At 38.6% G+C, this 19,162-nt stretch overlaps 10 protein-coding genes across 10 annotated transcripts; 6 read left to right on the forward strand and 4 right to left on the reverse strand.

Moving 5' to 3' along the window:
* Positions 1-232: 232 nt before the first annotated feature.
* On the reverse strand, positions 233-1,654 carry SEC12 (Sar family guanine nucleotide exchange factor SEC12; the record flags this gene model as incomplete). The annotated part of the gene is made up of 1 exon (XM_056225423.1): positions 233-1,654. One exon carries the CDS (start codon positions 1,652-1,654, stop codon positions 233-235), a length of 1,422 nt encoding a protein of 473 aa, XP_056079243.1.
* A 229-nt stretch (positions 1,655-1,883) lies between these two features.
* Positions 1,884-2,837, forward strand: BUD17 (putative pyridoxal kinase BUD17; the record flags this gene model as incomplete). The annotated part of the gene is made up of 1 exon (XM_056225424.1): positions 1,884-2,837. The coding sequence occupies one exon, from the start codon at positions 1,884-1,886 to the stop codon at positions 2,835-2,837; it is 954 nt and encodes a 317-aa protein (XP_056079244.1).
* Positions 2,838-3,115: 278 nt separating this feature from the next.
* Positions 3,116-4,042, forward strand: CPR8 (peptidylprolyl isomerase family protein CPR8; the record flags this gene model as incomplete). The annotated part of the gene is made up of 1 exon (XM_056225425.1): positions 3,116-4,042. The coding sequence occupies one exon, from the start codon at positions 3,116-3,118 to the stop codon at positions 4,040-4,042; it is 927 nt and encodes a 308-aa protein (XP_056079245.1).
* Positions 4,043-4,137: 95 nt separating this feature from the next.
* Positions 4,138-5,427, reverse strand: ZNG1 (GTP-dependent zinc transferase; the record flags this gene model as incomplete). The annotated part of the gene is made up of 1 exon (XM_056225426.1): positions 4,138-5,427. One exon carries the CDS (start codon positions 5,425-5,427, stop codon positions 4,138-4,140), a length of 1,290 nt encoding a protein of 429 aa, XP_056079246.1.
* Positions 5,428-5,731: 304 nt separating this feature from the next.
* Positions 5,732-7,387, forward strand: ALG12 (dolichyl-P-Man:Man(7)GlcNAc(2)-PP-dolichol alpha-1,6-mannosyltransferase; the record flags this gene model as incomplete). The annotated part of the gene is made up of 1 exon (XM_056225427.1): positions 5,732-7,387. The coding sequence occupies one exon, from the start codon at positions 5,732-5,734 to the stop codon at positions 7,385-7,387; it is 1,656 nt and encodes a 551-aa protein (XP_056079247.1).
* A 217-nt stretch (positions 7,388-7,604) lies between these two features.
* Positions 7,605-12,356, reverse strand: SSK2 (mitogen-activated protein kinase kinase kinase SSK2; the record flags this gene model as incomplete). The annotated part of the gene is made up of 1 exon (XM_056225428.1): positions 7,605-12,356. The coding sequence occupies one exon, from the start codon at positions 12,354-12,356 to the stop codon at positions 7,605-7,607; it is 4,752 nt and encodes a 1,583-aa protein (XP_056079248.1).
* Positions 12,357-12,930: 574 nt separating this feature from the next.
* PPG1 (putative serine/threonine-protein kinase PPG1) lies at positions 12,931-14,037 on the forward strand (the record flags this gene model as incomplete). The annotated part of the gene is made up of 1 exon (XM_056225429.1): positions 12,931-14,037. One exon carries the CDS (start codon positions 12,931-12,933, stop codon positions 14,035-14,037), a length of 1,107 nt encoding a protein of 368 aa, XP_056079249.1.
* Positions 14,038-14,154: 117 nt separating this feature from the next.
* HUB1 (ubiquitin-like protein HUB1) lies at positions 14,155-14,376 on the reverse strand (the record flags this gene model as incomplete). Its single annotated transcript, XM_056225431.1, has 1 exon — positions 14,155-14,376. One exon carries the CDS (start codon positions 14,374-14,376, stop codon positions 14,155-14,157), a length of 222 nt encoding a protein of 73 aa, XP_056079250.1.
* Positions 14,377-14,553: 177 nt separating this feature from the next.
* ABZ1 (4-amino-4-deoxychorismate synthase) lies at positions 14,554-16,917 on the forward strand (the record flags this gene model as incomplete). Its single annotated transcript, XM_056225432.1, has 1 exon — positions 14,554-16,917. One exon carries the CDS (start codon positions 14,554-14,556, stop codon positions 16,915-16,917), a length of 2,364 nt encoding a protein of 787 aa, XP_056079251.1.
* A 304-nt stretch (positions 16,918-17,221) lies between these two features.
* On the forward strand, positions 17,222-18,187 carry SOL1 (Sol1p; the record flags this gene model as incomplete). The annotated part of the gene is made up of 1 exon (XM_056225433.1): positions 17,222-18,187. One exon carries the CDS (start codon positions 17,222-17,224, stop codon positions 18,185-18,187), a length of 966 nt encoding a protein of 321 aa, XP_056079252.1.
* Between the last annotated feature and the right edge of the window lie 975 nt (positions 18,188-19,162).

The raw sequence follows: 19,162 nt of genomic DNA on the forward strand, positions 1-19,162 counted from the left end.
TTCATGTTTGTCGTGCTTTGCTTGAATGATAGGAAGCGATTATTTCTTCTAATTTCACTTGACTTTATGGCGTACGCAATTACATACAAAACACGCCATTATTTTGCTTAGTAGACAAATCTATATCAATAAAATTGAGTTTTTCTTTCATTCTTTGATGTCTTCATTTTTTGTATTTGCTACTTCATTATTGCCGTCCCGAAAAGATTGATTTTATTCATGTAATTTTATCTCAAACTCTGGCATTATCTTCCCCTCGAAAAGTTGCATTTGTAATGCCGAGGTCAATCGCTTCCCTATCAATAGTACTGCTTTCAATATCCAGGTCTTTGGACACATTCACACTATCTGTCTCGTGCATGTCACTTAGTCTTAGGGAATCAGTGATGGATACAGACGTTTTAGTACCGTGGTTGCCAAACAAGGTTGTCTGATGTAAGTCCTCATCAATTACATAGGGCGAAGAGATAGTATTCCTCTTCATCAAAAAATTGCCCTTTGCATAGTTAAAAAGAGTGGAATGCAAATTGTGCTTATAAGAAAACTGTAAAATGTAGGAAAGCAATAAAATGAGGATGAAGTTGGTGAAAAATTTGGAGATTTTTTCCTTCGTTGAAGTGTAATTGGCATAGTTGAATGGTAGTTTTATTATATGAATAGTATTGGCCGCAGAAACACTCGCCACGTATGTAGAATCTGGGGATATCGTGACTTCAGTAATGGCAAAACTATGAGCCTGTTTGAATATTTTAGATATCGAAAAGTCCTTTAGTTTCACAAGAGCTATGGAATTGTCATTACTTGCCAATACCGCCAATTCACCCTTCACGTCGACATCCATAGAAGTGATCCCTTTAAACTTGTTTGTGACTTGTTTAAATTTCAACACTGAAGTATTTCCTGATTTGATGCTTATCTTAGTCAACACGATACCTTTACCTTTTTTTAAAGAGGCCGCAATCATCACTGTATCATCTGCTATGAAGTTTATCTTGGATAAACTCCAATTTGTATCAAAGTCCGTCTTCCTAGCAATGCAACTCCCTGTGACTGTCGATATAACTTCCAAACTAGAACCGGTAATATAAGCAACAACTTTACCATCAGTAGAAAAGTGCAAATCTTTTACCTCACCCCTGGTTTCAATCTCGAACTTTTCAGTTAAGTCACTTGGGTCAATGATCCTCATTATAGCAGGCACTTTAGATGACGCAATGGCTGCCACGCTACCCTCCCGTGATATATAGACTAGCTTTGTGTAGTCATCCGCGTTCGTAGATCTATCAAAGTCCACACTAGTGACAAACTTCAATTGGCCATTCAATTCATCATATGCAAATTTTCTCAAGTGCTTATTACCCTTACCTTGTGCAATCTTCGTACTATTCTCATTGCAACCTAACAAAACAATACCCCTAGAAGCATCAATTGCAGTAGGAGAGTCGTCATTATCTTCCAATGTGAACTCGCTTAATATACAAAACTGTTCCTTCTCACTGTTTTTAGTGGGATCCACGCGCAAGGTTGTCAACTTGTTTGGTATCCCATTGTTACCTTCACCTCCCCCACCTGCCACAAGCAACGTGTTATTATTCAAAAACTTGGCTCCATAAGCAGGATAGCCGACATTATAACCAGCTGTCACAAACTTCATACTGGCTCTATTATATCGCTTGATATCTTGTTATATTCCTACCTCTATCTTGTATTCTCCTACGTTTCTGTACCCGTTTTTTTGTTTTCTAGATTTTTTTTTCAACTTTTCTTTTTCCCTCAATCTTGCACTATTGGCAAACCATTCAAGATGAAAACGACAACTAACTTCGAGAGAACGATCTGATGAAAAAGAAGGGTGTACACATGCCAGTGTGAGCGTGATATTAATGACTAGTACATTACACACGACAAAGAAAGTGCTCTCCATTCAATCGCACGTTATACATGGTTACGTGGGGAATAAGGCCGCTACATTCCCACTTCAGTACAGAGGGTGGGACGTGGATGTACTGAACACAGTTCAATTTTCCAATCATCCAGGATACGCTCACTTCACGGGATTCAAGTTCAGCACCGAGGAGCTGGTGGACATCGTAGAAAAAGGGTTGGTCGGGGCCCTTGGCATCAAGTATGATGCCGTACTCAGTGGCTATTTGCCCAATGTACAAGCGCTTCAGAAAGTAGCAGGAATAGTAGGACAGTTGTGTGAGGACGATGAAAACGTAAAGTGGGTATTAGACCCTGTGCTGGGTGACAACGGCAGGCTGTACGTGGATGAAAAATGTGTTGCAGTGTACAGAAACATCCTACAAAACTTCAGAATTTTTCTGGCCACACCGAACCAGTTTGAAATGGAGTTACTTGTGGGAATGTCAATCCATACTTTAGACGATGCTAAGCGCGCGTTTGAGCTCTTCCATGAAAAGTACCCTCGAGTGGCTCGGGTAGTTGTCACTAGCTTAGAACTGTCTGAGTTCAGCAACGATAACGTGTACGTGGTAGCAGGGTTTGATTCCTCTCTCAGTAACGAGATATTCTTTTACAAAATTCCCAAGATCAACGCAACATTTAGTGGAAGTGGTGACCTAATCAGCGCTATGCTCACAGACTCATTACTAAACGATCACGGCCACACACAGCAAACATTAAGTACATCCTTGGGCCAAGTCTTGTGGCTCGTCACTAGTATCCTACAAAGGACGTACGATTTAAACGTAGCTGGTCAGGATCCGCATGACTCCGCTATAAGAATCAAAGATTTGAAGCTGATCCAGTGCAGAGACATCTTGAAGCAAGATCCCGTACCCACGATAGGCAAGCCGGAAACCATTAAGTTGTAACATCCACGAGAAGGTACATACTCCTTCCTTATTGGGATGCGGCTGCTGCAGGAACCAGCCTAAATAGGAAAATACATTCCTGATATAGTAATTTCAGGAACACAACGCGACCCTTTAGAGAAAATTGCCCTCTGGGTTTTTCAATATGAAGAGAGAAAAACATTTATAACACTAATTAACGTAAAATCAAGTATTGAAGTAGATAGATAAAGAGAGACTATTCATATTCTGGCACGCCGATTTGAGAAACTACCATAATTTGAATACCCTGTCTCACAATGAAGAGCTTTTTCGTTCATATCTATGTGGCGCTCATGTTTGCTTGCGCAACAGCTTTGCCATTACCTATAGAAAACAGAAGAGCTTCTTCAGACTCGTTGGATTTGAAGAAGAAATATGCACCAAACCCTCCTGCTACGCATAACGTGGATCTTGAACTTATGTTCACGGATCCAGAAAATTCCAAGGTCATGAGACACCACATAACTATAGATTTATATGGAACCATGGTACCCAAGACAGTAACTAATTTCTGTCGGTATGTTGATAGCATAGAGAATCGCATTACCTCTGGCCCTATTGATTCATCGGAACGTGATTTTGACAAAATCCTACCGAATGGGTCTATAGAATGTGATCCTGTTCTTCCCTCTTCTACCGAAGAAACGGGGGGTTTGATTTCTGTCTTTGAAGAGAATCATGACCTGCCTCATGATAGACCGGGCAGGGTTTCCATGATCGGAGATGATACTGGTTTCAAGTTTATAATCGAGACCAGCGGCACGCCTCCAGAAGGCGAAAGTATTGTGTTTGGACAAGTAACCTCTGGACTAAAGGATTTGATAGACAAGCTAGCCAACGTGCAAACGAACGAAAATGGCACGCCAGAGCAACCAATAACGATAGACTACATATCATCCAATGAAAACAAGTTTTTAGACCCAAAAAGGGTCCATGAACAGTATTTAGAGAGACTTCATGACTATCAAAGTGGCTCTTTGGAGAAAGGTGTCACTTTGAAGAATTATCTTTACTCGGATAACCAAAGGAAAGTAGACGATGTAAAATATAATCAACTTCACCATCCTTTGCCCAGAGTTATGCTTGGTATCTCGGTTCTATTGCTTTTTTACGTTTTGGCCAAGTACAGGAAGAGGATATTCAGTAGATCGTCATCCAAAATAATATCTATAAGGGAGGATTGAAGGCATATCATCCTCTCCGTTAAATTATCATTCTTTTAAAATTATATACACGTGTATAAGTATATATAATTCACCCGTCCTCATTATGCTAATTATTATCTCAATGTTTTGTGTAATAGTTTCTCTATAGAATCCCTTTCCAGGTACTTTCCAATTAGAACAATTTTACACTCCTTATTGGATCCATCATATTCTCCTGGAAACACATCGTATGTATCACGGACGCCCTGAATTACACGAAGAATTGGATTTTCACCTTCAATGAGTATCAGGCCCTTGGTTCTTTGTACTTCCCAATCCCGTCCATCGTCTTGGGAACCCTCTTCTAGTACGGCCATGGCCCCAAAGTTCTTCCACAACAAAGGTTGCAAAAACTGTTTGATAAACTTCTCGTTATACTCCTCTTCGCTCTTTAATGGTCTAAAGGTAAGCATTATTGTGCCCATTCGATGATCGTGGATTGTCCCATCTCCCGTATTGCTACCTAACATGTCAGATATTCGTATACTGTCATAGGCATGAATATCTAGCAAATTGTCTATTGGAGTGTCGCTATACTTCGTGAAGAACATTGGTGCAATAGAATTTACTTCCCGTACTCTTTCTTTCAAATGTTTGACCATCGCGGGTGAATGTTCGATAGTGTCGTATTTGTTCATAATAATGCGATCAGCCATGGCTAATTGAAAGTGCGCAATAGTCAGGTTCCCCTTCAGGCCAACTTTATCACCATGCCAGTGTGCATCCACGGAAACGTCATCCAGACACTTAAGTATATGTTCACAGTCCAAAACGGTGATGATCCCGTCAATGTACACACTACTATTCAGTCCTTCATCCTGCCAAAACATCTTGGCAATTGGAGCAGGGTCAGCGATACCAGAGGTCTCTAGAAGAATGTAATCAATTTTTCCAGGTGAGCGCTCCACCATATCTTCAATAGCTTTAACACCTATATTTTTCAAAGAACAACACAAACACCCATTTCCTAAATCTAGCCATTCTTGATAACTGGACGAACCATTTTTGATGGTCATAGCTTTCTCAATTTCACTCGAATCTCCAAATTCATTCAGAATCACCGCAATTTTTTTATCTGCGCCTTTTAGAGCAATTTTTTCCAGTAAAGTTGATTTCCCTGATCCTAGGTAGCCAGTAATAATGCTTACTGGAATACGCTTCCTCTTACGCAAATCTGTCACATTCGTAGAAGCATTGTCCACTTGCTTATTTACTCTTTCTACTTTAGCATCGCTGACAATATTCCCACCGTCATATGAAACATTTTTCAAAATTTCTTGTAAATTATCCTCTTCACCAGTAACGAGAACAGGCAGTTCCCCATCTTCTTCTTCATTGAACTTGATATTTCTTAAGGCAGACATTCTCCTACTTCCCAAAGTTGAAAACTCCTTGACGAAAAGAATGTTCCTGGCTTCGCATTTGCATCGAATATTCGATTTTGTATAGCATCTGAAAGCATATTTGTTACTCATATAATGAAAAGAAAAAAAAATAAAATAAAAAAATCGGCCCTTAAAAGTGAACGACCTTTACCAGCCGGAACTAGATGTCGAAGAAGTTCAAAGTTTATAACAAAAGGAGTTCAGGAATAGTCACTCAGAGTTCCGACCATTGGTATAGAGCAGAAACTCGAGTAAAACACATTTTAAAAGAACATAATCGACAATGCGTTGGTCTGTTCTCGATACAGTGTTATTGGCTGTGATTTCCTTTCATCTGATTCAGGCACCTTTTACCAAAGTCGAAGAAAGCTTTAATATTCAGGCTATCCATGACATTTTAACGTACAGTGTATTTGACATTTCTCAATATGATCACTTGAAGTTCCCGGGTGTGGTCCCTAGAACATTCATCGGTGCTGTCGTTACTGCCATGCTGGCCAGACCTTATCTTTACTTCAGTTCTTTAATTCAAGATTCTAGACCTACTTCTATCGATGTTCAATTGGTTGTTAGAGCTATTGTTGGCCTCACCAATGGGCTTTCATTCATTTATTTGAAGAATTGTTTGCAAGATATGTTTGACGAGATCACGAAAAAGGAAAAGGAAAAAAATGATGAAGAGGATATATGTATATACGATAGCGTCGGTTCGTGGTTCCTTTTATTTTTAATTGGCAGTTTCCATCTTATGTTTTACAGCACTAGAACTTTGCCCAACTTTGTCATGACTCTCCCTTTAACTAACGTTGCATTGGGGTGGATTTTATTGGGTCGTTATAATGCAGCTGTTTTTCTATCTGCATTCGTCGCAATCGTGTTCAGATTAGAAGTTTCAGCTTTAAGTGCTGGTATTGCCTTATTTAGTGTTATTTTCAAAAAGATTACATTATTCGGTGCTATTAAATACGGAATTTTTGGTTTAGGTCTTGGTTCCATCATAAGTATAACCGTTGATTCATACTTCTGGCGGGAGTGGTGTTTACCTGAAGTGGATGGCTTCTTGTTTAACGTTGTGGCCGGACACGCTTCCAAATGGGGAATTGAGCCAGCCACTGCTTATTTTACCCATTACTTGAGAATGATGTTTATGCCGCCAACAGTTCTATTGCTAAATTACTTCGGTTATAAATTAGCTCCTACGAAATTAAGGATTGTTACACTAGCATCTTTTTTCCACATTATCGTCTTATCCTTCCAACCTCATAAGGAATGGAGGTTTATCATCTATGCTATTCCCTCTATCTTGCTGTTAGGTGCCACAGGAGCCGCGCATCTTTGGGAAAATATGAGAATAAAGAAAATCACTAATGTTCTATTTTTGACTATATTACCTTTGTCAATAGTGATCTCTTTTCTCATTTCAATGGGATTTCTGTATATTTCGAGAATGAATTATCCAGGTGGTGAGGCTTTAACTTCCTTTAATGATATGATCATAGACAAGAATATCACAAACGTTACTGTCCATGTTAGCATACCACCTTGTATGACGGGCGTTACTTTGTTTGGTGAGTTGGACTACGATATATACGGTGTCAATTATGATAAGACTGAAAATGCCACTGTCTTGCAGAAAATGTGGCCTTCCTTTGATTTCTTGATTACCCATGAACCAACCGCTGCTCAATTACCATTCGAAAACATGACTACCAATCGTTGGGAACTCATTAGTACAACCAAAATGTTCACCGGATTTGATCCAACCTACATCACGAACTTCATTCTTCAAGAAAAAGTTAATGTTCTCTCTCTGCTTAAGCAAATCATTTTCGACAAGACGCCTGCCGTTTTCTTGAAAGAACTGACCACTAATTCAATTGTGAAGAACGATGTCTTTTTCATATATAAAAGAATCGGACAAAACGAAGAACAACTTTGATCTTAGGTAGCCCTGATACAAGTTGTATTAGAAGATTTTTTAAATATTTCACCTCCACAAAACTTCAATCTTTTCATTCTTCGTTTTCAAAATCATTACTATTATAAAAATGCTATCGTTGATTTTCTATCCTTGAATAAACATTATATACGCTTCCCTTTTACACTCTGTTTCCATTTACAACAATGTTATTTTATATATAATACAACAAACCTTTTCAACTTATTCCCTCTCTTTCTTCAGTATCAGTAGAGGAAGAATCATCTCCAAAGGCTATTTCTCTAATTTGTACAATCCAAGGATCCATCAACAGTTCAACCGCACTGGCTCTCTTGGAAGGATTTTGAATGAGACATCTTTCCAGAAATTTCCTACCAACAGAGGATACTTCATCCTTAGTAGGGAACTGTGGAGTATGTCCTGCAGCAACATGATACATGATAGCCCATTCGTTGTCTAAGTTAGCCCATGGACGTCTACCAGTAATCATTTCTAATACAACACAGCCTAATGACCAAACATCATCCGCCCCAAGTTTTCCCTTGGTAGTAGACCCAGTGATGGATTCTGGGGCCATATACATAGGAGTTCCCATCATATCCAATAGACCATTCTCGTTATTTTTTTCGGCCTTTGAATCATTAACGTTAGCATCTTCTTCATGTTCACCATCGGCACTTTCGATTTTGTTCATACTTGCTAATCTAGTTCCATTATTAGCAATCTTTTTAGCAGCGCCAAAATCAACATATTTAATAACACCATTAAAATCTAGCAAGATGTTTTCAGGTTTAACATCACGATGAACAATGCCGGATTCATGCAAATATGCAAGACCTTCTAATAATTGTAAAGTGTAGATTTGAGTGACCATTTCGTCTTCAATACGACCATGCTCCAAAAGAGCTGCTAAAGAGCCACCTTCACAATATTCCATAAAGATGTTGACCTTATCACGATGAACTTCAACACCATAGTATGATACTATATTTGGATGGTTCAAAATCTCTAAGACACTCATTTCTTCTTTTATTAAAGGAAAAATTTTCTGCATTGCTTTGCTGTCTTGAATATTAATTTCCTTGACCGCTAAAATCTCACCATTATCTAAATCAACAGCAGAAAAAACTCTTCCAAAAGTACCACCGCCAATAAAATTCCTCTTCTGCCACCTCATAGATACGTTAGATATGGAAGATGCCAAAGAAACAAGATATTTGTTGCCCTTGTCACTATCATCAATCACTTTTCCAGTTTGATGAGGGTTCCGCTTGATTCTTTCTTCCAATTCGATTATACTTTGTAATCGGAATTCAGAATTCACTTGTAGCATCATATCGTCATCGAACACGTCTTCCAAATCAAGATTCGATCTAGCCTGTTGATTGATTTTTTCGACTTCCATAGAGCGTGCACCAATTATGTCAAAATGTGAGATAAGTAATGACATGCATTCGGAAATTTTTTGCTTCAAAGAAGAGAATTGGCATTCGTCAAGGGCTAGAATATTCCAACCACTGACCATGTGCATCGCAAATTCCATTGACGTGACACACCACCTAAATACCCTTTGATCTGTAGGGTCACAGTCTTCAGCTAAGAACTTCAACCATCCGATACTCAATCTCATCATTAAAAGTATGATTACCGATCTTTTTTCATTGTTGGCAACATTAATTCTAAGGAAGTTCAAACCAAAATCCCTCCCAAAAAGGAAAATGTTATTCAATAAATCGTTAACAGGACTTACCCTTTTGAAAGTGGTCATAATCTTGGTATAATTTTTCAAAACACTATATGTGCATCTAAAGTATGCTTTATTTATCCTTTGTAAGTTGTTTTTAACAGTTTCTGAAGAAGATTTTTTTTCCAAAAAAGAAACTGAGCTGCCAGAAATTTGTTGGAACCTATCACATTGGTATTCTAAAGCATAACTGGATCCTTGGCACATCAAATCTATTGAGTTAGGAACTACTTTCAGTTTGCAATCTTCTGGTTTGATGGTTTTATTATCGGAGAGATTATACATCTCACCTTCCCAAAGCAACGGTTCTTGTGGAGTTAGTATCAGTATATAACCAAGAGAGTTTAGCCTTGTTTCCAATTCATAAATCTCCTCCTCTGTGCTCTTGGTGTTGTCAAAATCTGGTTCGCGGTTAACTCTATTGCCGTTGTAAGATCTAGGCTGGCTAGTCAAATCATTCTTGATATAATAAAATGGTGTACCGTCATTCGAAATATCTGAGCCCAGTGATGAATTGGAGTTCCAGTTATCATCCAAAGCATTATAAATCGTTAGACTGTTATTAATCTCTAGTTTAGGCACTAAATCACAGCCGATGTCTGAATTCTTGATGATTCTTAAAATATCATCATCTTTACAGCCCAATAGTTCTGGGCTGCCAATTAAATAAGTACCATTTTGTTCTAAATAGCCCCCTGAATATATAAGAAAATGGCCTGTTTCTTTCAGTTGCCTTAACAGGTAGTTATGATCTTCTACCTTGTATCTAACAAAGTTTTGGAAAGCCTTTGTTAAAATGTTTGTGAATCTATTGAGTTTTCTTTTCATGGATCCAAGTATTTCGAATATTTGCACTAGCCATTTTTCAGCAACAGCTTCATTCTCTAACTTTGGCGGAGTGTTCTGCTGTCTTAACAGGTAAGCATGCAGTCTGTGAACTAACCTTAGTGTCAACTTTGTAAATTCGATGGCAATCAGCTCGCCGGCATCATCAATATAATAGCCGACGTTTCTGAACATCTCCCAGTATTTTAATAATATATCGGGTTCTTTAGAAGTCTTGAATGAGTTTTTACCACTATATAATATTCTTAGCTCCAAAATAGAGAAGAAATATTCCAATCCTTCGACAACGGTATGATCAAACTCAGGATCAATTTTCACTTTAAAAAACCAGTCATTACAATAAGAAGCAACAGTAAACTTCATTTGGACCGCTAATTTGATATAAGTACTAAAATCGTCCATCATTTGATCAATCATCATTAATGTTGGATTCTGTATTTTCTTCGCATAAGATAAACGAATTAGTATTATTTCTTTCACTAAACGCATTGGAAACATCAATAAAAATTCCAAGTCTTGATCCAAATAAGATAAATTTAATTCATTCCAAGTTTTTTGATATTTCAAGAAGAAAAATTTGGCTTTCAGAATCCATGGCGCTAATGGAAAGAAGATTTTCTTTTGAAATATCAGTTCAATATCTTTTTCCTTTATAATTTGTTCAGCAAAGCGTTTGCAATTAGCGGCAAATACTGCAGGATCACCCAGATTTATGTCGCTGTTATCTATTTCGGTGGTTCCTTCTAAATCTTTATTGCCAATTATCCATTTTTTCAAGTACGCAATATTAGTGTCGAAGTTGAATTTAAAATTTAGCCAACTGTTTAAAGTATCTATTCGATTTCTGAATACTTCTGTTTTTGTAATAGGCTTTTCACTATGCATTCTTTTAGTGTTAGGCCATAGATTCAAAACTCGATAATATTTGTCTACCAGTGATTTGATAGTTTCTGCTGCCTCGTCGGCACTCATATTATCTTCCAGCTTAAAGGCCATGATTTCTTGAAATACAGAATCGGTAGAATCCCTAAATATTCTTAAAGATTTGTTCTGGTCCTCTACAGTTCTTCCGTTCATCCATGCCTTCAATTCAATCCAAATATCATCAGAGTACTGCGTATTGAAACCGGGGCCTTTACCTTGATTGGCAATTTTGGTTTTTTCATTTCTAACAATATCACCCCTCAATACCTTAGATAACATCGTTTGCCATTCAAATCGATTGTTCACCATAGGATTCTGTAAAAGTTTTGACAGCAAATCCTCGGTCCCCAGCATGGAATGCCATTCTTCGTCTTCTATTTCACGTGGTTGATCGCTGTTGACATCTCTCAACCAATCCAATTTACCTTTTAAATAATTTAAGCTCATTGAGACTGCGTTTTCATTATTTTTCGTGTTCGACGTGATGAAATTATATCCAAAATTAAAGTCGTTATCCTTATCGTCACCTTCAACTTTTAAAAGATCGTCCATTTCTAGTTCCAAGTCATCTTCACCTTTGTTACTAAAGGTTTCTTCGTCATCTTCAAAGTTTGATGATGCGACTATCCCCCTTGTGTAATAATCATCATTAGCACGATTTCTCATTTTCCTCAAATATAACTGTTCGTTCAATACGTATTGTTTTTTGTATGTTCGGAGGCTCGTTGTGCTTCCACCATGATGGGCTACCGACCGTTGTGAACTGTTTGTTGTGACAATATCTTGTAACGTGGAAGCACTTGCAGAAGCGTTTGGTTGTGCTCTCGTAGAAATGTGTTTGTTGGAGTTCTGGTTCGATATGTTTTGCGGTGTTGATACGATTGACGTGTTCGTTGTGTTTAGCGAAGCCAGTTCCGGCGATATCACTAACGTGGGCGTATTCAATAACGGGTCTTGACTACTACAATTCATGTGAGAAGGTTTCTTGACAATTTCACCTTCCGGTTTACTAGCTTCAACTTTTTTATGCACAGAAATTGGCTGGGTGGATAGTTTAGGTAAAGACTGTTGAGTATTCTTCGTTAGGGGAAGACCAATATTGGAGGGGCGCCTACTCGATCTTGCCGATGAGCTAGAAGACCCTGATATAACATTTTGATGAAAAAACTGACCTTGCGGTATGCCTGGAAGGCGATTAAATAGCTGCACAGTGTTCAATGGGGACTCTCCGGGACTATAAACAGCATTCGGCGATCTGAAATACTGAGTTGTATGTAGTCCGGGGCTAATGGGCGATGACGCTACTCGGGCTTGCGTGGTATTGGAATTTCGCCCTAAACTTTCGGACCTTAGCCTAGATGAAGATGAAGAAGATGACTGTCTCACTTTAGAGTTGTTAGTCTTTTCAGTGGTCTCCTCATAAGGATTATAATTGAAGTAGTCCGAATGTGACATTATTTGAGTCAATCAAATAGCTTCAACAAGATTTTTTTTTCTTTTCTAGTACTAGAAGGCTATTTGTACTTGAATCTGGTTAATTGTAGCTTGATGGAGAAACGGAGATCAGACAGAAGCTAACAGATATGTTTAAACCTTTTATGGTATTAGATTTGTTTCTAAACTAATACTCTGTTTCGAAAACACCCGTTCTTAGCTGCTCTTTAACAGTACTACTCTTTGAGGCACTACTACACTAAGTTAGTAACAATAAAAATCTCTTAACCTCTTCTAACACTCTGAATTGACTCCTTTCCATCTCTGTTTACCTGCCTTTATCGCTCTTTTTAGTCTAATTAATTCTTCCCCATACAAAGAAACGCCCGAAAAGTGGCGCCAGTTTCCCGGGTGATGGAGCAGTGATATATAATATAAAATCACCGTATTCACTGCTTCACACCTTTAACAAACGGTATTTTCAACAAGTTGCAGGTCGTTTGGAGTACTTTGTGACTGCTAACTGAGTGCAATTTATTTTAGTTTATCCCCTTTCTGTGCTTTTACTTTTGATTGAAGGATTGGCTCAACAGAGATGGAATTGGACGAATGTTTAGAAAGGCTGTACAAAGCTCAGCTGTTGCCTGAGGTGACTGTGAGGGCACTTTGCTTTAAGTTGAAAGAGATGCTGGTGAAGGAGTCTAACGTGATTCATATCCAGACACCTGTCACAGTGGTTGGGGATATGCATGGACAGTTCCACGACATGTTGGAGATCTTCCAGATAGGCGGACCTGTTCCTGACACGAACTATTTGTTCTTGGGAGATTACGTGGATAGAGGTTTGTACAGCGTGGAAACAATTATGTTGTTAATTGTTTTGAAGCTTCGATATCCTAGTAGAATTCATCTTTTGAGAGGAAATCACGAGTCGCGTCAAATTACACAGAGCTATGGATTCTACACGGAGTGTTTAAACAAGTACGGTGGTGATTCAAGAGTTTGGCAATATTTGACAGATATATTTGACTATCTAGTGCTGTGTTGTATTATTGACGATGAAATTTTTTGTGTTCATGGTGGGTTGTCGCCCAATGTTCAAACGATAGATCAAATCAAAATTATTGATAGATTTCGAGAAATCCCGCATGATGGTGCCATGGCTGACTTAGTTTGGTCTGATCCGGAAGAAAATAACAACCCTATGTTAAATCATCCAGATAATTCTGGGCAACATTTTCAAGTATCACCTCGTGGAGCAGGTTACACCTTTGGTAGAAGCGTGGTGGAGAAATTCTTACGTATGAATGATATGAACAGGATATACAGGGCTCATCAGCTGTGTAATGAAGGTTACCAGATATACTTTGATGGTTTGGTTACCACCGTATGGTCAGCGCCCAATTATTGTTACCGATGCGGAAATAAGGCCTCTATTTTGGAGCTATATAGCAAAGATCAATTCTACTTCAATGTGTTCGAAGAGGCTCCTGAAAATAAACTGTTGAAAGAGAACAGTCTCAACGATACTTCCTCGGAAGATAACATTGCCAACCCGATGGTCAACAGGAAATTAATTGCTGATTATTTCGAAGACGAGTCCGCCTCCACCGATGGCTCCTCAGATCCAGAAATGTATATGTTTTCGGACGTATACCAAGCCAGATCTGCTTCTAGTAGACATGTTGATTACTTTTTATAGATAAGTGCAACAGAAAAGTATTATAGAGACAAGGGCACCTAATTATTTCTACATATTCTATCTTGATCGGTAACAAATGTATATATTGTGTATTTGAATGAAAAACAAGCGCATTTTTCATAGATAATACAATTCCAAATTTGTCTGATCGTGCACCTCATAATCTTCCAAAGAGATATGGTCTTTCAAAACACTTCCACCCTTCTGCAATACAATTTTATTGGGTTGAGTGCCGATTTGCAGGGATAATACTTTCTTGAAGTCACCGACAGTATCTTCACCAAGGCACTTCACCCTAACCTTTTTGCCCAATCGATCATTCACGACCACTTCAATCATTCTCAGAGTACCTATTTTATGGTCTATATTTAGCTACTTCTTCCTCTTTCTTTATCCTTCTTTTCCTTTGCCTCCTCATCTCTTTCAGAGCCAAACTCGCGAAGAGATAAAACAAGGAAGGATCCCGCAAATCTTGATATGATGACCTCTCGAGATTTGACAAAGGGAGACAAAGGAATGCTAGCCGATACAATCAACATAAAGCAGCAGCAGCAGCAACTTCATGTTCTGTTTATTGATTCTTACGATTCATTTACGTATAATGTGGTAAGACTAATTGAACAACAAACCAAAATCTCACCAGAAGTCAACGCCGTGCACGTGACAACAATTCACAGTGATACGTTTCAGTCTATGGCCCAACTACAGCCGCTTTTGCCACTCTTTGATGCTATTGTGGTTGGCCCAGGGCCTGGAAATCCTAACAATGGTGCACAAGATATGGGTATAATATCTGAACTTTTTGAAAATGCCAATGGGATTTTAGATGCCGTTCCGATATTGGGTATATGTCTTGGATTTCAAGCAATGTGTTTGGCTCAAGGTGCTACAGTCTGTGAATTGGATACTATAAAGCATGGACAAGTGTATGAAATGTGTCTGAAAGATGAGGCCAGATCATGTGGTCTCTTTAGCGGATATCCCGATACATTCAAATCTACGAGGTACCATTCATTGCATGTTAATGCTGAAGGCGTTGACAATCTTTTACCTTTGTGCTCGACCAAAGATGAGAATGGAACTCTTTTAATGAGCGCACAGATTAAACATAAGCCATGGTTTGGCGTACAATACCATCCGGAATCATGCTGTTCAGAATTAGGAGGACTATTAGTCAGTAACTTTCTCAAGTTGAGTTTTTCCAACAATATGAAAACAGGAAGGTGGGAAAGCAAGAAACTTAATAGAAATTTTTCCGATATTCTATCTAAACTAGATAGGACTATTGATAGAGACCCCATATACAAGATAAAGGATGAGTATCCGAGCGGTGATAAGACCACCTATGTGAAGCAGTTTGAAGTCTCCAAAGACCCAAAATTGACATTCGAAATCTGCGATATTATTCAAGAACCAAAATTTGTTATGTCATCTTCGGTTATTAGTGAAAATAGAGGCGAATGGTCCATCATTGCTTTACCAAATTCCAAATCCAAAGTGTTCAGTCACTATGGAGCTATCAAGAAGACTACGGTTTATAATTGGCAAGATGAAAAAGTTAGCTATTCTATGTTGAAAAAATGTTTAGATGGACAAGATTTGGACTTGCATGGCCCCCTCACAGTAATAAAGGAAGATGAATCTCAATTTTGGATTACCTTGGGTAAATTCATGGAAAATAGGATAATTGATAATCATAGAGAAATACCTTTTATTGGAGGACTTGTTGGTATTTTAGGTTATGAAATAGGCCAGTACGTTTCATGCAACCGTTGTGGTGATGATGAAGATTCACATATACCAGATGCCAAACTGGTTTTTATCAACAATAGTGTAGTCATCAATCATAAGGAAGGAAAGCTTTATTGCATTTCTCTGGATAGTACATTCCCTGTAACCCTGGAACAATCACTAACAGATAATTTTGTGCTCAAGAAAGATATCAAGAAAAAAATTTCCTGGCCAGAGTATTTACCCAAGGAGGTGGACTTCACGATAACCATGCCCGATAAGGTTGACTATGCAAACGCATTTGCGAAATGTCAGGATTATATGCATAAGGGTGATTCTTATGAAATGTGTCTCACCACACAAACGAAAGTTGTGCCTTCTTCAGTGATAGAGCCCTGGAGGATTTTCCAAACTTTAGTACAAAAAAATCCTGCTCCATTTTCAAGTTTTTTTGAGTTCAACGACATTGTTCCCAACCAAGGTGAAAGGCCTCCTGTTTTATGTTTCCTAAGCACTTCTCCTGAAAGGTTTTTAAAATGGGACGCAGATACGTGTGAATTACGTCCTATCAAGGGAACTGTGAGAAAAGGACCTCAAATGGACCTGTTTGAAGCCACCAAGATTTTGAAGACACCAAAAGAATTTGGCGAGAATTTAATGATTCTCGACTTGATCCGAAATGACCTTTACGAACTGGTTCCTGATGTTAGAGTCGAGGAGTTCATGTCCGTGGAAGAATACGCCACTGTCTACCAACTTGTTAGTGTTGTAAAGGCCCATGGACTAACCTCGGCAAGTAAGAAGACGAGATACTCAGGCATGGATATTCTTAAGCACTCGCTTCCTCCAGGGTCCATGACTGGGGCCCCCAAGAAAATCACCGTGCAATTATTGCAAGACAAGATAGAAACAAAGTTAAACAACCATGTCAATGGCGGAGCCCGTGGTGTGTATAGCGGAGTTACAGGATATTGGTCTGTCAATTCCAACGGAGACTGGTCTGTCAACATTAGATGTATGTACTCCTACAACGGTGGAGCCAGCTGGCAGCTGGGAGCAGGGGGGGCCATCACCGTTTTAAGCACACTTGATGGAGAACTAGAAGAGATGTACACCAAGTTGGAGAGCAACTTACAAATTTTCATGTAGATACTTGTATATATAGACATGTATACAAACATTTTCTTCAGAACGATACAGTAAATTCGTACGGTAATAAATTCCCGCTTAAGAGAATGACGTTTTGTGCCGTGGAAAACCCTGGAAAAAGGATATTGGAAAAAAGTTAAAGCATGTCATGCAGGGAAGACTTTCCGTTCAACGACTTATCGGTATATTATAACGTATGCTTAGCTGGAGCAGAGCTCTTTGAAAGACAAGATAACAAATATCATAACACCTATTAGATAAAAGAAGGCCAAGAAAGTAAATTAGTACCTGGAATAATTATAAGATGACAACAACCGTTCCTAAAGTGTTTGCATTCCATGAATTTGCAGGAGTAGCTGAAGCAGTTGCCGATCATGTTATCCATGCTCAAAACTCAGCCCTCAAGAAGGGAAGGGTCTCGAAATCTAGACAGATGTCTGGAACGAGCTTGAACGGAAACGGTAGCACAGAATCTAAAACAATGGAGAGAGTTAACTCTGTAAGGAGTAATGCTTCTAGCCGTGGTGGTAATGAAGACGGCGTTATCAAGAAAATAAAAAAGGAGAAAGAAAGGCGATTCAAGATTGCATTGTCCGGTGGCTCGTTAATCCAAGTGTTGCATGAAGGATTATTGAAAAGAGACGATGTTCAATGGGGCAAATGGGATATTTACTTCGCTGATGAAAGATTGGTGCCTTTCAGCTCCAGTGAAAGCAACTACGGACTGGCTAAGAGAGAAATTTTCGATTTGATAAATACAGAGAAGCACGGAACTCCGAGAATTTATCATATCGACGAGTCGCTCATTAACGACCCTCAAGAATGTGCAGATAACTATGAAAAAATTTTAATTAAGGGGTTTGCCGGTAGAGATTCTGTGAAACTACCGATGTTTGATCTTTTTTTGCTTGGCTGTGCTCCTGACGGTCACATAGCTTCATTGTTTCCCAATTTTCAAGAAAACTTACGTGAAAATCTGGCGTGGGTTATTCCTGTTGAAAGTGCCCCCAGTGGACCTTCGAATAGAATTTCACTAACTATTCCCGTGATTTGTCATTCTCATAGAGTTACTTTTGTTGTCGAAGGTGCCACGAAGGCGCCCGTAATAAAGACAATAATGGAAAGACCTGAAAAGGGATTGCCAAGTAGTATTGTCAATGAGGGCGCCGCTGGTCGTGTTTCGTGGTTTGTAGATGACGACGCTTTGAAAGATGTTTTTGTGACTAAAAAGAAGTATAAGTTCTACGATGACGACAATTTAACCGAGTAAGAGTATTGTTCCTGGGTTTTTTTTTCTAATTTTGATGATAATGACAACTAATGACAAACTATGACTTAACCATTCTCTTTTTTTAGCTCGTTTTTCTATTCGCACTCTCTCATTTAATAATCGCAATAAGTTCTTTTCTATATCTGAATTCAAGAGAATAACTATACAAAACAAATTGTCCTAGTGACGCAGTGTGCATATATAACATACAACATATATAATATATATAATAACCCTTAACAAGAAAATAAAAAATAAAAAAAAATTAACATACCACTACGGTGAACATTTCCATTTTAGATTTATGTGTATGTCTTCTACCGAACGGGAAAGCATTTTTTTTTGTTCGTTTCTCCTTTAAGGAGTTTTATTGGGCCTCAACTTGTAGAGTAAAAGGGAGCAAAACGTTAATTGCAGTTTTCTCATAAAAACTTTACTGCAAGACTATATCATTCATGTAACATTATCTAGCATGATTCAGGACACTTTGAAGGGATACAACGGGCATAGAAACCTTAACTTCGTATACAGAAAAAAGTGAAAGAATAAAGCGATTGCAAATAACCAAGCTTTAGTAGGATCACAGGAACATGCTTTCAAATTTCTCATCTTGCAAAGACAACATACGGCAATATTGACTAATACACTGAGCCATGCGATTATAGCGCTTTCCCAAAGCAGTAACTTGCTTCTCCCATTTTTACACTTGGCATGTCACACCACATCGTCTCTCAACACAAAAAGATTTTGTTCTTGTTGACAAAACTTATATTTTCCCCTTGAGTGACTTTAGGTCGTTGATTCATTCATTTCGGCATTGTTCGTTGTTTATTCCCCAGATTCTTTCCGCTTTCCTTGGCTGCCCCTTACTCCGGAAGACTCGAGATTAAAATTAAAAGACTAATAGTCAGGTTCCTACCCCTTGCTAATACAGTTTTAGCCACCCCCCTGCTGGTCAGCAGTGCTTTCTGGAAT

This window comes from Saccharomyces mikatae (assembly GCF_947241705.1).
Source record: "Saccharomyces mikatae IFO 1815 strain IFO1815 genome assembly, chromosome: 14".
Classification (NCBI taxonomy): Eukaryota; Fungi; Ascomycota; class Saccharomycetes; order Saccharomycetales; family Saccharomycetaceae; genus Saccharomyces; species Saccharomyces mikatae.